At 58.1% G+C, this 13,163-nt stretch overlaps 5 protein-coding genes across 5 annotated transcripts; 2 read left to right on the plus strand and 3 right to left on the minus strand.

Annotated features, from left to right (window-relative positions):
• Positions 1-55: 55 nt before the first annotated feature.
• GGTG_10543 (hypothetical protein) lies at positions 56-1,618 on the minus strand. Its single transcript, XM_009228417.1, has 2 exons — positions 1,160-1,618; positions 56-1,087 (listed from the first exon to the last, which is right to left on the minus strand). Exons 1-2 carry the CDS (start codon positions 1,519-1,521, stop codon positions 286-288), a joined length of 1,164 nt encoding a protein of 387 aa, XP_009226681.1. The 5' UTR covers positions 1,522-1,618; the 3' UTR covers positions 56-285.
• A 271-nt stretch (positions 1,619-1,889) lies between these two features.
• On the minus strand, positions 1,890-3,620 carry GGTG_10544 (LysM domain-containing protein; the record flags this gene model as incomplete). Its single annotated transcript, XM_009228418.1, has 2 exons — positions 3,077-3,620; positions 1,890-2,999 (listed from the first exon to the last, which is right to left on the minus strand). The coding sequence occupies exons 1-2, from the start codon at positions 3,290-3,292 to the stop codon at positions 1,890-1,892; spliced, it is 1,326 nt and encodes a 441-aa protein (XP_009226682.1). The 5' UTR covers positions 3,293-3,620.
• Positions 3,621-4,022: 402 nt separating this feature from the next.
• GGTG_10545 (hypothetical protein) lies at positions 4,023-5,339 on the minus strand. The gene has a single exon (XM_009228419.1). It carries the CDS (start codon positions 5,253-5,255, stop codon positions 4,422-4,424), a length of 834 nt encoding a protein of 277 aa, XP_009226683.1. The 5' UTR covers positions 5,256-5,339; the 3' UTR covers positions 4,023-4,421.
• A 363-nt stretch (positions 5,340-5,702) lies between these two features.
• Positions 5,703-11,227, plus strand: GGTG_10546 (hypothetical protein). Its single transcript, XM_009228420.1, has 10 exons — positions 5,703-7,262; positions 7,333-7,526; positions 7,615-8,118; positions 8,188-8,496; positions 8,617-9,315; positions 9,378-9,515; positions 9,593-9,776; positions 9,832-9,946; positions 10,013-10,600; positions 10,701-11,227. The coding sequence occupies exons 1-10, from the start codon at positions 5,900-5,902 to the stop codon at positions 10,930-10,932; spliced, it is 4,326 nt and encodes a 1,441-aa protein (XP_009226684.1). The 5' UTR covers positions 5,703-5,899; the 3' UTR covers positions 10,933-11,227.
• A 543-nt stretch (positions 11,228-11,770) lies between these two features.
• GGTG_10547 (hypothetical protein) lies at positions 11,771-12,583 on the plus strand (the record flags this gene model as incomplete). The annotated part of the gene is made up of 2 exons (XM_009228421.1): positions 11,771-12,064; positions 12,152-12,583. Coding segments are annotated over 2 exons (454 nt in total), but the record flags the coding sequence as incomplete, so codon positions are not given.
• Positions 12,584-13,163: the final 580 nt, after the last annotated feature.

Below are 13,163 nucleotides of genomic sequence, written 5' to 3' on the forward strand. Positions count from 1 at the left end.
GGGGTTAAAAGTTGACGGATTATGGAGATTTTAATGACAATGCACAAGCAGACGGGCACTAGCGATGTTGAACGAGGACCAGATGCCTTTTATCCAGGAGTCAAATCAACTATTTACGTATCCAATTTTATGTTCTGCTTTTGAGTTGGCTTGCGGTGCGATACTTGAATGGCTGCTGGGATAAAGATGCAGTCCGTGCTAGATCTGGGTGGTGTGTTGAGGAATCCCCTCGCGGTAGTGACGAAGCCAACTTGACAACCACAAAAAAAGCCCGTTGCATACCGCTCAGGTCGTCTTGGCCTTGGGCACGCTAGCAAGAAGCAGACGCTCGTCGCGGCGCCAGACCAGGACCATGGCGGCGCCGGCCGGGCCGGCCAGGCCGGTGAGGACGGTGGCCAGGCTCGGGGCGTCGCTGGCGGCCCAGAACTGAATCGAGGCCCAGTAGAGCACCGCGGCGGCGCCGAAATAGCCGTCGTACTGCAGCAGGTTGAGCGCGCCGTCCTCGATGCTGGCCACGGGCGTGAGCTTCAGCGGCGTCGAGGCCGGGCCGAAGACGGACGCGACGTCGACGTCGGCCGGGTTCGGCGGCGCCAGGGACGGCGGGCGCAGGGAAGGGAGGAGGACGTAGGCGAGGGTGGCGGCGTGGTTGGCTACGACGAGGGTGAGCGTAAAGATGTAGACCCAGCGCAGGCGGCGCGCGAGCTCGGCCTTTTTCTGCTCGGGGGCGGCCGTCGTCGCAGCCGCGGGGCGGAGGCGGCGGGAGGCGGCGGAGAAGAGGCGGTGCGAGACGCTCGTGATGATGGGGAAGAACTGCCAGACCAGGATGAAGGTGACCTTTTGGTCAAAGGGGACGAAGGCGGGCGAGGGCAGGCAGCACAGCATGGTGGGCAGCAGGTAGCCCCAGATGAGCGAGTGCGGCAGGACCGAGAGGTCGGTGTCCTCGATGGCCAGGGCGGCCGTCAGCGTCGCGTCCGAGTCCGCCGCCGTGACGGACGCGATGGGCGACGTCCAGAACCAGAGGGCCGCCCAGATCGGGGTAGTGATGCCAAAGGTCATGGTCTGATACAGGGCGCCCCAGAAGGCGGTGCTGAACGGTACATGTCAGCGAGAAGAACGGACGGGTAGATGGAAACGTGGGATGGAGCCCGAGCAGCCGTACTAGGAGATCAGCCTGCCGCGGTTGCCGGCGCGCAGGCCCTCGAGTACCTGCAGGGTGTGAACGGCGAGCAGCTGGCCGGCGAACCAGAAGGAGAAGAGGCTAAGGGGCTGGTGGTGGCCGTTGGCCATAGCGGCGAAGACGCGCATGCCGCCGGCGATGTGGTGGTCGACGGCCGGGACGCCGAGGTAGGTGGTGCGGAGGGTGCCGTCCAGGCCGGTGCCGGGAAACCGAGTCGGGTGGGCGGCGCCCCAGGCGTCTATCACGTCGAACCAGCCGCTCTTGGTCTGCAGCCCTACAATACAGTAGGCTGCCGCCACCGCCATCGCGACGAGGATCCAGGGTGCGGCCGCGATAGATGTCATTTTTTTCTGGTTCTTTCTTTCCGCTCTTGTCGTTTGTCTTGGATGGTCTTGGATGGGCTTTTGTCTCGCTTCCAGCCAGCCGCAAAATTTGTCGTTGTTGGAAATGCCACGCCCCACCACCGTGTTGCTGACGCCAAGCGATCCTGCGACTAACCACATCCAGCCGCAGCCCCTCGCCAGCACCAACGTGCCCGGCACGTGTCCCTATTTGATGATTTTATATTCCTCCAACTCGCTGTTTCCTACAGTTGGGACTGGCTTTAATAATTACTTATTGAACAAAACATTAAAGCTACCTAATTAAGCTCACCAGGCCAAGCAATTAGTTGAACACAACCCCAAAGTTCCCATCAACATGTGCTTATCGCTCAAACACCAACACAGGCGTATGTCCTAGCCCATAAGCCACGACAGTCTGATCCGGCAGCCGGGTTCCACCTCACAAAATCCCCAACACTAATCCCGTAGGTGCGCGAAATGCCCTCGCAGTTCTGTCCACCCTCGACGAAGTGGAATCGCTTGCAGTTGCCAACCATGCCATCCTGCACCGGCTGCGGCGTGTTGCTGGCGGGGGGCGGCTGAGTCTGCGAGCCGCCGTCGCCAGAAACCCCCACACAAACGTGATATTCGGTCCACATGGTGTTGCACGCGGTGCCGCCGATGCCCTTGTTCCACTGCTGCAGCTGAGACTCGCCCAGGCCGTACCTGCTCGCCAGGTTCCAGCAGTTGTCACCCGCGGCCACCAGGTGGAACTTGTTGCAGTTGCCGACCATGCCGTCCTGGATCGGCTGCGGCGTGTTACTGGCCGGGGGCGGCTGGGTCTGCGAGCCGCCGCCGCCGCCAGACACCCCTATGCATTGGTGGTAGCCGGTCCACATGTTGGCGCAGGCGACGCCGCCGATGCCCTTGTTCCACTGGTGCAGTTGGGCTTCGCTGATGCCGTACTTGTTGGCTACGGACCAGCAGTTGTCGCCTTCGACGGCGAGGTGGAACTTGTTGCAGTTGTCCACCATGCCATCTTGGGTCGGCTTGGGCGTTTCGATGCCGTTGGATGGGCCGGTGGGGGTGGTCGGGGTGGTTCCGACGACACCGACGCACACGTTTACATCTGCCCAGAGCCCACTGCAGGCGGTGCCCCCAACTTCGGGGTTCCAGAGGACGAATTGGGCAAGGGTGATGCCAGCCTGGCGGGCAATCTCATTGCAGTTCTGGCCCTTCTTGACCAGCTGGAACTTGTTGCAGTTGTCCACCATGCCTGGTTGGATGGGTTGAGGGGTTTCTATCCCATTGCTCGGCTTGGTTGGGGAAGCAGTGGGGGTGCTGGGTCGCGTCGGGCTTGGCACGGGCTCAGGCTGAGGTGCTGGCCCGGGCGTGGGTTGAGGGTCGGTCCCGGAGCCGGTCCCCGGAGACGAAATGGACCCCTTGACGCAGTAGGACCTGGTTGGCTCCCAGTCCCCGCAAGACTTCACCCACGGGTTCTATAAGGTCGAGTGGTGGTTAATGCGCAGCTCCAGGACACAATGACTGCTGCCAGATATTGTGGGTGCAAACATACCAGCCTCGTCAAGTCTGCCTCGGTCGCACCGGCGATGGTGAGAGCAAGGTCACAGGGCATCCCATCGTCAGTGTTCCACCACAGGCTGCAGTCTGACGGCGCGCCAGGGTCTGTCTTGTAGAGCGGTTCGAGGCTGTCCCAGCGGCGGTGCACCGAAGCACCGGCACCCTGGGTGGCCAGGAGGCCGATGGTGACGAGGGCAGAGAAGCGAGACATTCTCGTAGAGGAAGAGGCTGGGCGAGCTGCAATGCCTGAGGGTTGGCTGGGTTGCTGGGAAGGTGAAGCAGCCGGAGCGGTGCAAACAGTGCTTATAAAACTTTTCCTTAAGGAGAGATTGAGTTGTGCACAACCAAATATCTGTTGTCTAATTATCGCCAGATGAGCCGCAAGTCGCCTTGGGCGGGGTCAGCATGGCTCGTCGGTGGCGCAGGAGAAAGTACCGCAAAACTGCTGCCAGTGACAGCTGATCACCCAACTCCCCAAGCAAGCAGTCTCCAGTTGCTCCCCTTTGCCTACATGAAAGCGATTTCATTCCCCGATCGGGATGGAGTTATCATATAGACCGGGTACAGTGGCTTTAATTCCGGCGCAATCAGCTATATTGACCGCAGCCTGGAAATTGAGGATAAGCACAAGCCATGGTACCGAGGTCGGGAGCTCATCGGCCTCGAACTGCCTGCATCTTGGCGTGGTTGTTGGTTTGGTCTCGGATCTCGAGCTGTGAGCTGAAGGCATCTTGGCAGTGGATGAACCCTCATCCCCATAGGGTTCTTCTCCCCTGCGAGCTCGGCCCCACCATGTGGTCCGGCCCATGCCGCGGGCGGTTGGCATGAGGTAATCTCCAACAGATACTCTCCCACGGGGGCCCACTGACACGGAAGACACGGCCCTTTTCCTGATGGGCCCCTGCCGGTCAGCAGGGGACCTCGGGCCAAGCGACCAAAGTCGTCATCTGGAGCGAGTGGATGTCCCCGCTGCCCTCACACAATGGACCCCTGAATCCCCAGTGCGCCACGGCCATGCCGTGCCCGCTCGCTTCCGTTTTACCCGCTCCCCACATTCCCAACAGGCGTTGGGACGAAGGGGTCTGGTGCCCTTGTGGTCTGTTTGCCAGCGAAGGACCTGGGCGAGGTTTGGGAGGGGAAATTTAAAAGTAATTACATTATCAACTGTGGTCAACCAGAACGGAGTTCGCAGAGATTCCCTTTCGAACACCAATCGACGACAAGGGCCCTCCATTTGGGCAGCAGCCCACATCTCTCTAAGCCGTGACTGCTGGCAACTGCATACACTGGCATACACTGGCGGTGCAACAAGACTGGCGCGGAAGCTACCTGGTAGATACCTAAAATGCCATGACCATGGCGAGAACCCAAGCCGCCCAGACCGCTCCAGTAGTTGCCGCAGCCCATGAACCGCCGCTCTGCTTCGCCTTCGGCGGGCAAGGGGTCGAGATGGTGCGCCAGTCTCCCTCGTCGCAGCCCATCTTCCCCAGCATCGCGGCCGACACGTTTGCCGCCAGGTCCTTGGCTAAGGGCTTATAGCCGCACTTGATGGTGGAGGGAGTCGTGTGAAAGGTAGGGCAGCGGTCGTTGGGCTCCCCGGGCTTGACATCGAGAGTAATCGAAGTCGAATTGTGAGGCTCCGGACACGAGTCGATGCTGGCCGCGATGTCGGGGAGCTGGGCTCCCGGGGCGGTGTTGAAGCGGATGAAGTTCCAGTGGCTCCATGTGTCGTTGCCGAGGTCCCCATTTTGCGGATTGCATTTGTTGTCGGCGACGACGTGCCAGTTCACGTAGTACGACTTCGTTGTGCCGTTGGTCATGTTAATTGGCGGGTAGTGGATGAAGTGGGCTGCCGACGACGGGAAAGGAGCTCTCTTGAAGTCGTTTGAGTTGAAGCGTTCTGACACATGTCCCCATCCGCTAACGGACGAGTTACGGCGGTAGTCATCAGCCCACACCTCTATAATGACGCTGAGGCCGTCCTTGGGCAGGATAGGTAGGACCCCGTCGGCATTTTGGATGCCAAAGACGATGGGGAAATATTGCGTAGGTGCGTAGGTCTCGTTGGGTTGGGGGAAAAGCAGATCGAATTGCACATTGTTGGGTAGCTTCTGCTGTGCGTTTGTGAGCGAAGCCGCTATTGGAGCAATGGCGAGAAAGGTCGAGGGCCGCATCTTGATTAGCTTGATAGAACAAAGTGGTGAAGATGATGGGTTGGTGTCGAGGGGCAGGCATTTCTGCAAACCTGAGTCGAACCGGCCATGCTTGGAGGTTTTCCTTCAGGGCAGGATGGAGGGCATGCGGGAGCAAAATCCACACGCACCCCACACGAATCAGGCAGGTGACTCTCGGTGCGGTGACGAGCCATTACGGGGCGATTTTCAGTGGATTTGATTTCCATGCAAGCGTGAACGACATTAAGCCCAGCTTAGCCAAGCAACAGCGGAAATTGCGGATGTGGGCGAGCGGGCGACTTCACCTCCAGGCCCAAGACCCACACAGTTGCTCCGCCCCCACTTGACATACATTGCGTGGGGTGGCTGTGGGGTTGGTAAGCTAACGATGCCATCCAACAGACACGCAGGGGGAAGGAACCTTGAACAAGTAACTAGGAATCATCACGAAAAAACGGAAGGAAAAAAAAGGGACAAGCAAATGACAAAAAATGAGGGAAAGGGACTTACCACCGGTGTCCCCCTGACGCCAGAGTTTAAAAGAATGGGAGACCGTCAGCTGCTAATCACTGTTTGGTGTGTTTGGTCCTCACCCATCCACCCTCCTTCACTCTTTTGCCTCTTACGAGGGACCTCCAAGCGTCATGATGGACCTTCGCAGACACTTGCTCCCCGTCCTGGGGCTGGCAGGTGTTCTAGTTGCAGCTCGGGACATGTGCCCTGAGCTGTGCAGCGTCGCCGGCCCGAATCCGTCCAACTGGACCGTCGTGGCCGAGTTTGGCCAGCTTCAGGCCTGCCGGAAGACACTGGTCCTCGACTTCGCAGTGCATATCCCTGTCACTGTTCAGCAGCAGATTCGGGTGTGCGCTGTTTGGGGTGACGACTTTGGCAGCCCTGTCAGTTCCAAACCCTCAAACACTACCCACACCGACGGACTCGCCGAGGAGGTCACGCCGTCGTTCGCCTGGACGCCTGCCACATCCGAGGACGAGATCGGGGACAGACTTGCCCACAACACCATCGAAACCCTGGGCAGCTACCTGCTGCGAAGCCCGTCGGCGGAAAACCGTACAATCATCTTTGGCACAGCATCCGACATAACTGTCGGTGTTTACGTCGGTGCCCACCTCCGGAATCCTAGCGTGGCCGAGTCCTTTTTCAACTTCACTTCGAACTCCTTCCTTGCCGCCATCCATGCAGTCGGGATCGCAGACTCAAAGTCGGCCCTGCTCCAGGTCTGCGAGAACCGCACTGCCGACGAGACCTTTGGCCTCATTGCCGCTAGCAGTGCGGACTTTGCTATAGTTCACGATGCTGTCGCCAAGTGGAACAATGGCTCATGCGTCGACACTTCACCATATGCCGCGACTCGTCAGCTCAGCCCTGTCACTCTTTCTGTCGCTCGCCTTAGCGTTCCCCCTACTTCTTCCGCTAGGAACAGCACGCTTCACGAGACGCCATTTCCCCGTAACTCGACCGTCTATCCGCGGCTGAGAGCCCGAGCTGACTGTAGAAGCATCACCGTCAGTGCTGGCAATGGCTGCTGGGATCTGGCCTCCCGCTGCGGCATCTCTCAGCAGGACATTTCTCGCTTCAATTCTGCATCCAACTTTTGCAGCACTCTTCAGCCTGATCAGACGATTTGTTGCTCCTCCGGGACCCTGCCGAAGCCGAAAGAGCCCGAAGGCAACTCTGACGGCACTTGCATCACCGAAAAGGTTGAGGAAGGAGATGACTGTGGTAAGCTCGTCAGCAGATGCGGCCGTGGCCTCACACCTGCACTCTTCTACAAGTACAACGAGGGCAAATCCAACCTGTGCGCCACGCTCCAGCCCGGGCAGCGTGTTTGTTGTACACAGGGAAAGCTCCCAGATATCCGGCCCAAGAAGAACTCGGACGGCACTTGCTTTGCCTACAAGATCCAGCAAGGTGACTTTTGCGCCAAGGTGGCTGCGAACAATGGTTTTACGGTCGAGGAGCTGGAGAAAATAAACAAGAACACATGGGGTATGTCAATGCGTCGATGCCCGTTACCCGGTTCCTTTTCTGGTAATTGCCCTACTGACATGACCAACAGGCTGGAACGGATGCGAAAACGGCTTTTGGCCGGACAACTGGATTTGCCTCAGCGATGGAGAGCCGCCATTTCCCGCCCCGATCGCGAATGCCGTCTGCGGCCCCCAGAAGTTGGGGTCGAAACCAAGCCCTGGCATGACATCGCGGGACTGGGCGAAGCTCAACGAGTGTCCCCTCCGGGCATGCTGCAACGTCGTAAGTCTGCCCCAAACAAAACCAGCAATAGCTGGCAGCCTCTCTGTTCATCATTCTTGCTTGAGCACCGCTGACCAGCTGCCCTCAGTGGGGACAATGCGGCACCACCGCCGACTTCTGCATCGACACCAACACCGGTCCACCGGGCACGGCCAAGAAGGGCAGTTTCGGGTGTATCTCGAACTGCGGGATGAGTCTCATCCGTTCACCTTCTCCGCCTGCTCAGTTCATCAAGTTGGGCTATTTCGAGGCCTGGAGCATGGGCCGAAAATGTCTGCAAATGGATGTCCAGCAGATTGACCCGTCATATACCCACATCCACTTTGCCTTCGCTATGCTTACCGATAAATTCGACGTGTACTTCGAAGACAAGCGCTCACAATTCCAGTTCGAGCGCTTCAAGTCCATGAGAGGCCCCAAGCGTATCATTTCGTTTGGCGGTTGGGAGTTCTCGGCGGAAGCTCCCAACTACCGCATCTTTCGCGAAGGAGTCAAGTCCGCTGAGGCTCGTGACAAGCTGGCCAACAACCTCGTCAAGTTTGTTGTTGACAATGACTTGGATGGCCTTGACATTGACTGGGAGTATCCTGCTGTAAGTTCCAACCTTTCTTTCTTCCAGCCCCTGCATGTGCTTCTAGCTAACGGCTTCGTTCTACGTCAGGCCCCGAACTTGGGCGAGGGAGTACCGAAAGGAGACGATTCGGAGTCCCTCAACTACTTGCTACTGCTCGCCAACATCCGGAAAAGGCTACCAATGACCAAATCACTATCCATCGCCGCCCCCGCCTCCTACTGGTATCTCAAACAGTTTCTGATCAGGGAAATGTCATTCCTCCTCGACTACATCGTTTACATGACCTACGACCTCCACGGACAGTGGGACGCTGGTAACCAATGGGCAACACCGGGCTGCCCTACCGGCAACTGCCTTCGAAGCCACGTTAACCGCACCCTTACCATGAACGCGCTGGTATGTCCGAGAGCTTGCTAATGTGGCAAGACGTCTCCCTTTGCATTATTTCTCATTTCTCGAAAAACGACTTTTCCTCCAAATGCCATTCCTGTTAACTGACCCTCCTCGCGCCCGTAGACCATGATTACCAAAGCTGGTGTGCCATCCAACAAGATCCTAGTGGGAGTCAGCAGCTACGGACGCAGTTTCAGAATGGCAGACCCTGGTTGCGCCGGGCCCGACTGCTTTTACCTCGGAAACAGACGCAACTCCGAGGCTCGACAGGGCCGATGCACCGGCACGGCTGGTTACATCAGCAATGCCGAGATGAGCGAGATTGGAAGCGCGAAGCTCTCATACGACAGAGACAGCGACTCCAACATCCTTCAAGACGGCGATCTTTGGGTAGGGTACATGGATGATAAGGTCAAAGCCGAACGCACACGGATCTACAAGGCCTACAACTTTGGTGGGACCATTGACTGGGCCGTTGACCTTCAGGAGTTCCATCCCAGCCCGCCCAGCTACAGCGGCGTCTTCAAGGAGACAGCCTTGACTTGGGCCCAAGTTGTCGATAATGTCAACAGGGGAGACCATGCTGGCTGCAACAGGGCGGTGAGGACCGGCAGTTGGCTTGGAAAACAGTGCAGCAAACATCCTACGGACAACACCAATCACCCAGTATCGGACTGGCAAAATATTTTGCCGGCGGATAGATGGGACCAGATGGACTGCGGATCGGCCTGGAAGGATGCAATTCTTGCCGCCGATACGTGCTATGAAGGCCAAGTCTGGACTCTCGCGATAGCCTCGTTTTTCCATTTCAACCGGGGCGACGTAAGTTATCCAAAACCTTTGCTGACGAGGCAATTTCCTTTGCTAACATACATTATCCACAGAAATGTAACGATATGGCACCAGCCAATGATTGTATTGTAGCGGCATGTGAAACGTACAACTCTGATAAAACACATGTGGACCACCAAACCGGAGCCTGCGGATACGAAATCTGGAACTCAATCGTGCAGGTTCACTCGGTAAGGTTCTCCCAGCACTTCGCAAGAACAGTGGGTTTTTGGGAGCAAGTTAGCTAATGAACGCCCGCTACGCGCAGCTCCTTCGAAACTTTCACGCGGCTATCAAGTCGGCTGCTGAGAATCTTTCCAGAGATTACAATAAGGAAGCGTTTATTGCCGCATTTGCTCCAAAAAGGGCAGATGGCTCGGAGCTTGTCGGCCTTTTGCTAGATATGCTACAGATTCCGATGGGCATGGCCGGGGGCAAACTATTGTCATCTGGTAAGTACCCTGTGCCCCCAGTTACAGTCGTTGCGAGCTAACAACAATGGGCCAGCATTCCTGAACAGCCGCGTCTTTGGCGGTAGCACTTCAGGAGGGGGAGGCCTGCTGCAGGATGTGGTAGGCGCACTCGCCGGCCTGGGCTGGGATCAAGCCAAGTCTCAAATTAAGTGGGTTACGCATCTCTGGACTACCTTTTCAATGCTAGACAACTAACATCTTTGACACGAAACCAGGGACGCAACTGGCAAGAGCAAGGAAGTAACATTCAGCTCGGTTTTCGATCTAATGATCAAAAGTTGGACAGACCAAATGGACCACATGGTGAAGACGTTGTTCAATGGGGAGCCTAAAAACGTTGAGCTATTGGGGAAACTCATCGACAAGGGCAGAATGATTAAAGGCAAAAACCTTGGCACAGAGACCTTGTCCAAGTCTTTCCAGGACCAGACTGATCAGTGGGTCCTCGAGAAGCGGCTAGAGCGGCCCTTCTATCTGGCTGCCATTCCGGCGGCCTGGAAGGCTAACGGCATGAACCCCGTCCTGGTCGACTTCGGCCCCAGCTGCGAGATCGAGGCGTCGAGGTATTACGCCGTGGACTGGCGGAAGTACAACCCAGGCTGGCGGTGTCCTGCAGGGCGCTCCTACCACCTCGCCTCTGTACGCGATGGGCCTCCGCAAGTTTGTGGGGCGCCGTACCCGGGCAACTCGTGCCCCCCCGTGCTGCAGTGGACCCTCGACATGTTGGACGGCATCGAGGAGCTTCCTGACGAGCACGAGCGGGAATCCTGGGGTGGCGTAACTGTAACAATGCTGATTGAGGGGTAAGCTCTTGGTCCCTGCGTCGTGGAGGATGCCACGAGCGTCGTGCGCTCAGAAGGGGAAAAAAAGAAAGAAAAGACAGCACGGCTAACACGTTGATAGAGCGGTCGCGACCTTCGAGGCGAATGGCGGCAAGAACATCATGGATGCGGAGAAGCAGCCGCTGCAGGACCCCGTTTACGATGCAGAGCAGGCGGCAAAGGGCGACGGCGTGGACACGAAGCGACCCGGATTCGTCCGCATCCCGATCTGCGGGCCGGACGAGATCAAGCGGAACCTCGACAAGGGCAAGGGCCGCCACCTGAAACCGGAGAATTACCCTTGCGACCCGTGAGCTGGAGGCAAGGCCGCGACGGCGCATGAGAGACGAGATTTGCCCACAGGCAAGATAGATGTAACCTCTCCTTTGTGCTCACGGATGCCTATCTGGTTTTTCATTTGCGCTGCCTGGACCAATTATCCGCTCGCTCGATGTTCCGAGATAAGCGCGCAGAAAGGAGGTTGCGGCTGGCACTGGTCGCCAACTTGGGTCGTGTCTAGAATTTCACTTTGTTTCAATCAGCCTGCCAGTGAATGGCGACGACCCAGCAAAGCGGTAGCCACAAAGCTTGATAAATTATTTATCCCCGCTTCCGCCAAAAATGGTGATTTCCACCATTCTGTTGTCCTTTGACCCTAATCGGCAGCCCGCTAGGCCATCCCTTGCCCGAGACACGTCGTAGTGACCCACTGCCGATAAGCCAAAACGAGTCAAGCATCGGTAGCGCCGCCTGTCAAACTGGGGATGGCTTCTAATGCTAGGGATGGCCGCTCGGCTCCATCCGGTCCACCGAGGACGACATCGCCGGTCCTTCGGCGCGGGGTGAAGGCTGATTACGGGGGAAGGAGTCGGCTTTCTTGTCTACCGGTGCTTTCGTGGTCACTGGTTCTGCCGAAGTGCGTAGGTTCTCAAAGGGAAAAGAAAGAACCTTTCAGCCTACGGCCCCTGCTGGCCGCGCCGTGCTATTGGCTCGCGAGGTGGGCAGGTAGGCTCCTCTCCACGGCCTGGCCCCTGCCGGCAGCGGATAAGGGACCATTCATTTGGCACCGCAGCACCATTTTCGTTCCTCTCTTCACCGAACATTTTCCTGAGTCTTCTAGTCTCCTTGGTCTCCTTTGCCGAGGCCACAAAGCCTGGGCGTCGTCCTCGACGAGGCCCTGCGGTTCGGGCCTCCGGGCCCCGGAGCGTTTCCCCGCGTGGTCCCCGACGGCGGCAGGGTCGTGTGCGGCCGCTTCGTGCCCGACGGGTGCGCCGTCGGCGTACACCACCTGTCGGCCAGCCGGTCGGCGGGCAACTTTGCGGACCCGGACGCCTTCAGGCCCGAGAGGTGGCTGCCGTCGCACCCGCGCCACGCGCCCTACGCGTCCGACGACAGGACCGCGGCACAGCCCTTCTCGCACGGGCCCAGGAACTGCATCGGCAAGAAGTGAGCTTCCCCTCTGGGCTGTGATCTTTTTTCTTCCCTTATGCTTGTGGAGCCAAGGCAAGAAGACACTGACAAGGTTCGACACAGCCTGGCCATGGCCGAGATCCGCATCATCCTGGCCCGTATGGTTTGGAACGTTGACATGAGGTTACACCCGGACTATGTCGGCTGGCTCGCAAAGCAGGAGATGTTCACGACGTGGCACAAGACCCCGCTCAATGTTCAGCTAAGCTGCAGGCAGAAGTGAAGATCTGTCAGGGGAGTTTCGGTCCGACTCCTCGTGAGCCGTGTCCATCTCAAAATGGCGAGAGAAGCGAAGATCTCCAGGGGTAGCGCTGGGCTGGAGAGCGAGGCTCGGACTTTTGCAACGCAGATAGCATGGTACACTTTGGCGTTCGGACATGGTGGCAGACCTCGCTGAGATAGGCCGATCTTTGGCTTGCGTCAATTCATCCACCGTCCCCTTCCTTCAATCGTGACAAGCCATGGACGGGTAGTTGGAAAGGAACAGGAGGCCGGCAAGAACACCAGCCAAGCAAGCAAGCTTCTTTCGCCGGGCTTCGACTTTCCGACTGGCCAGGCGGCCATCTCGTTTCTTTGGCATAGTAGATCTGGTGAGGCCCCCACGGGTCTTTGCCTGTAAACTGCGGGATTGGCTCTTTGGCCCACCCGCGGTGGTCGGCAGGTGCAGCCGGCGCTCTAGAACTGCCAGCGTGGACATGTGGACAGGGCGGGCGCTATCTTTTCTCGCCCAAGTCATTGACGTCAGAATGGAACCGGCATGGCACCACAAGCGGGAAGGACGCGGCACAAAGGTTCCGGCTTTCGGTGCTGATTCCGGCTTTCACTGAGCGCGTATCAGGGGGGTCGTTGCCTGGAGTGCTGGAGGCAGGGGATGCTTGGCGCAGGTGCAGATCCCCACGCTTGCATTGGTGGATGAGCCGCATTAGCGCACGCTTATTCCCGCAACGCCGCAGCCGTCGATCGGCAGTCGGCACAGAGTCCGAGGCCCTCGCTTTCACGCAAACGACACACAACGTTCCTATTTGCCCCTTCGACCCATACCGGTCCGTTAGCTCTTTTGGTCGCAGGAAACTAG

The sequence above is a fragment of the Gaeumannomyces tritici genome, assembly GCF_000145635.1.
Source record: "Gaeumannomyces tritici R3-111a-1 unplaced genomic scaffold supercont2.6, whole genome shotgun sequence".
In the NCBI taxonomy this organism is placed as follows: Eukaryota; Fungi; Ascomycota; class Sordariomycetes; order Magnaporthales; family Magnaporthaceae; genus Gaeumannomyces; species Gaeumannomyces tritici.

Bases quoted from the DNA above. Each gene is read 5' to 3' on its own strand.
- GGTG_10546 (XM_009228420.1), top strand. From the start codon at position 5,900: ATGATGGACCTTCGCAGACACTTGCTCCCCGTCCTGGGGCTGGCAGGT. The intron at 7,263-7,332 runs GTATGTCAATGC...CATGACCAACAG, and splicing joins AATAAACAAGAACACATGGG to GCTGGAACGGATGCGAAAAC. The intron at 9,316-9,377 runs GTAAGTTATCCA...CATTATCCACAG, and splicing joins TCCATTTCAACCGGGGCGAC to AAATGTAACGATATGGCACC.
- GGTG_10543 (XM_009228417.1), bottom strand. From the start codon at position 1,521: ATGACATCTATCGCGGCCGCACCCTGGATCCTCGTCGCGATGGCGGTG. The intron at 1,088-1,159 runs GTACGGCTGCTC...TGTACCGTTCAG, and splicing joins CGCGGCAGGCTGATCTCCTA to CACCGCCTTCTGGGGCGCCC.
- GGTG_10545 (XM_009228419.1), bottom strand. From the start codon at position 5,255: ATGCGGCCCTCGACCTTTCTCGCCATTGCTCCAATAGCGGCTTCGCTC.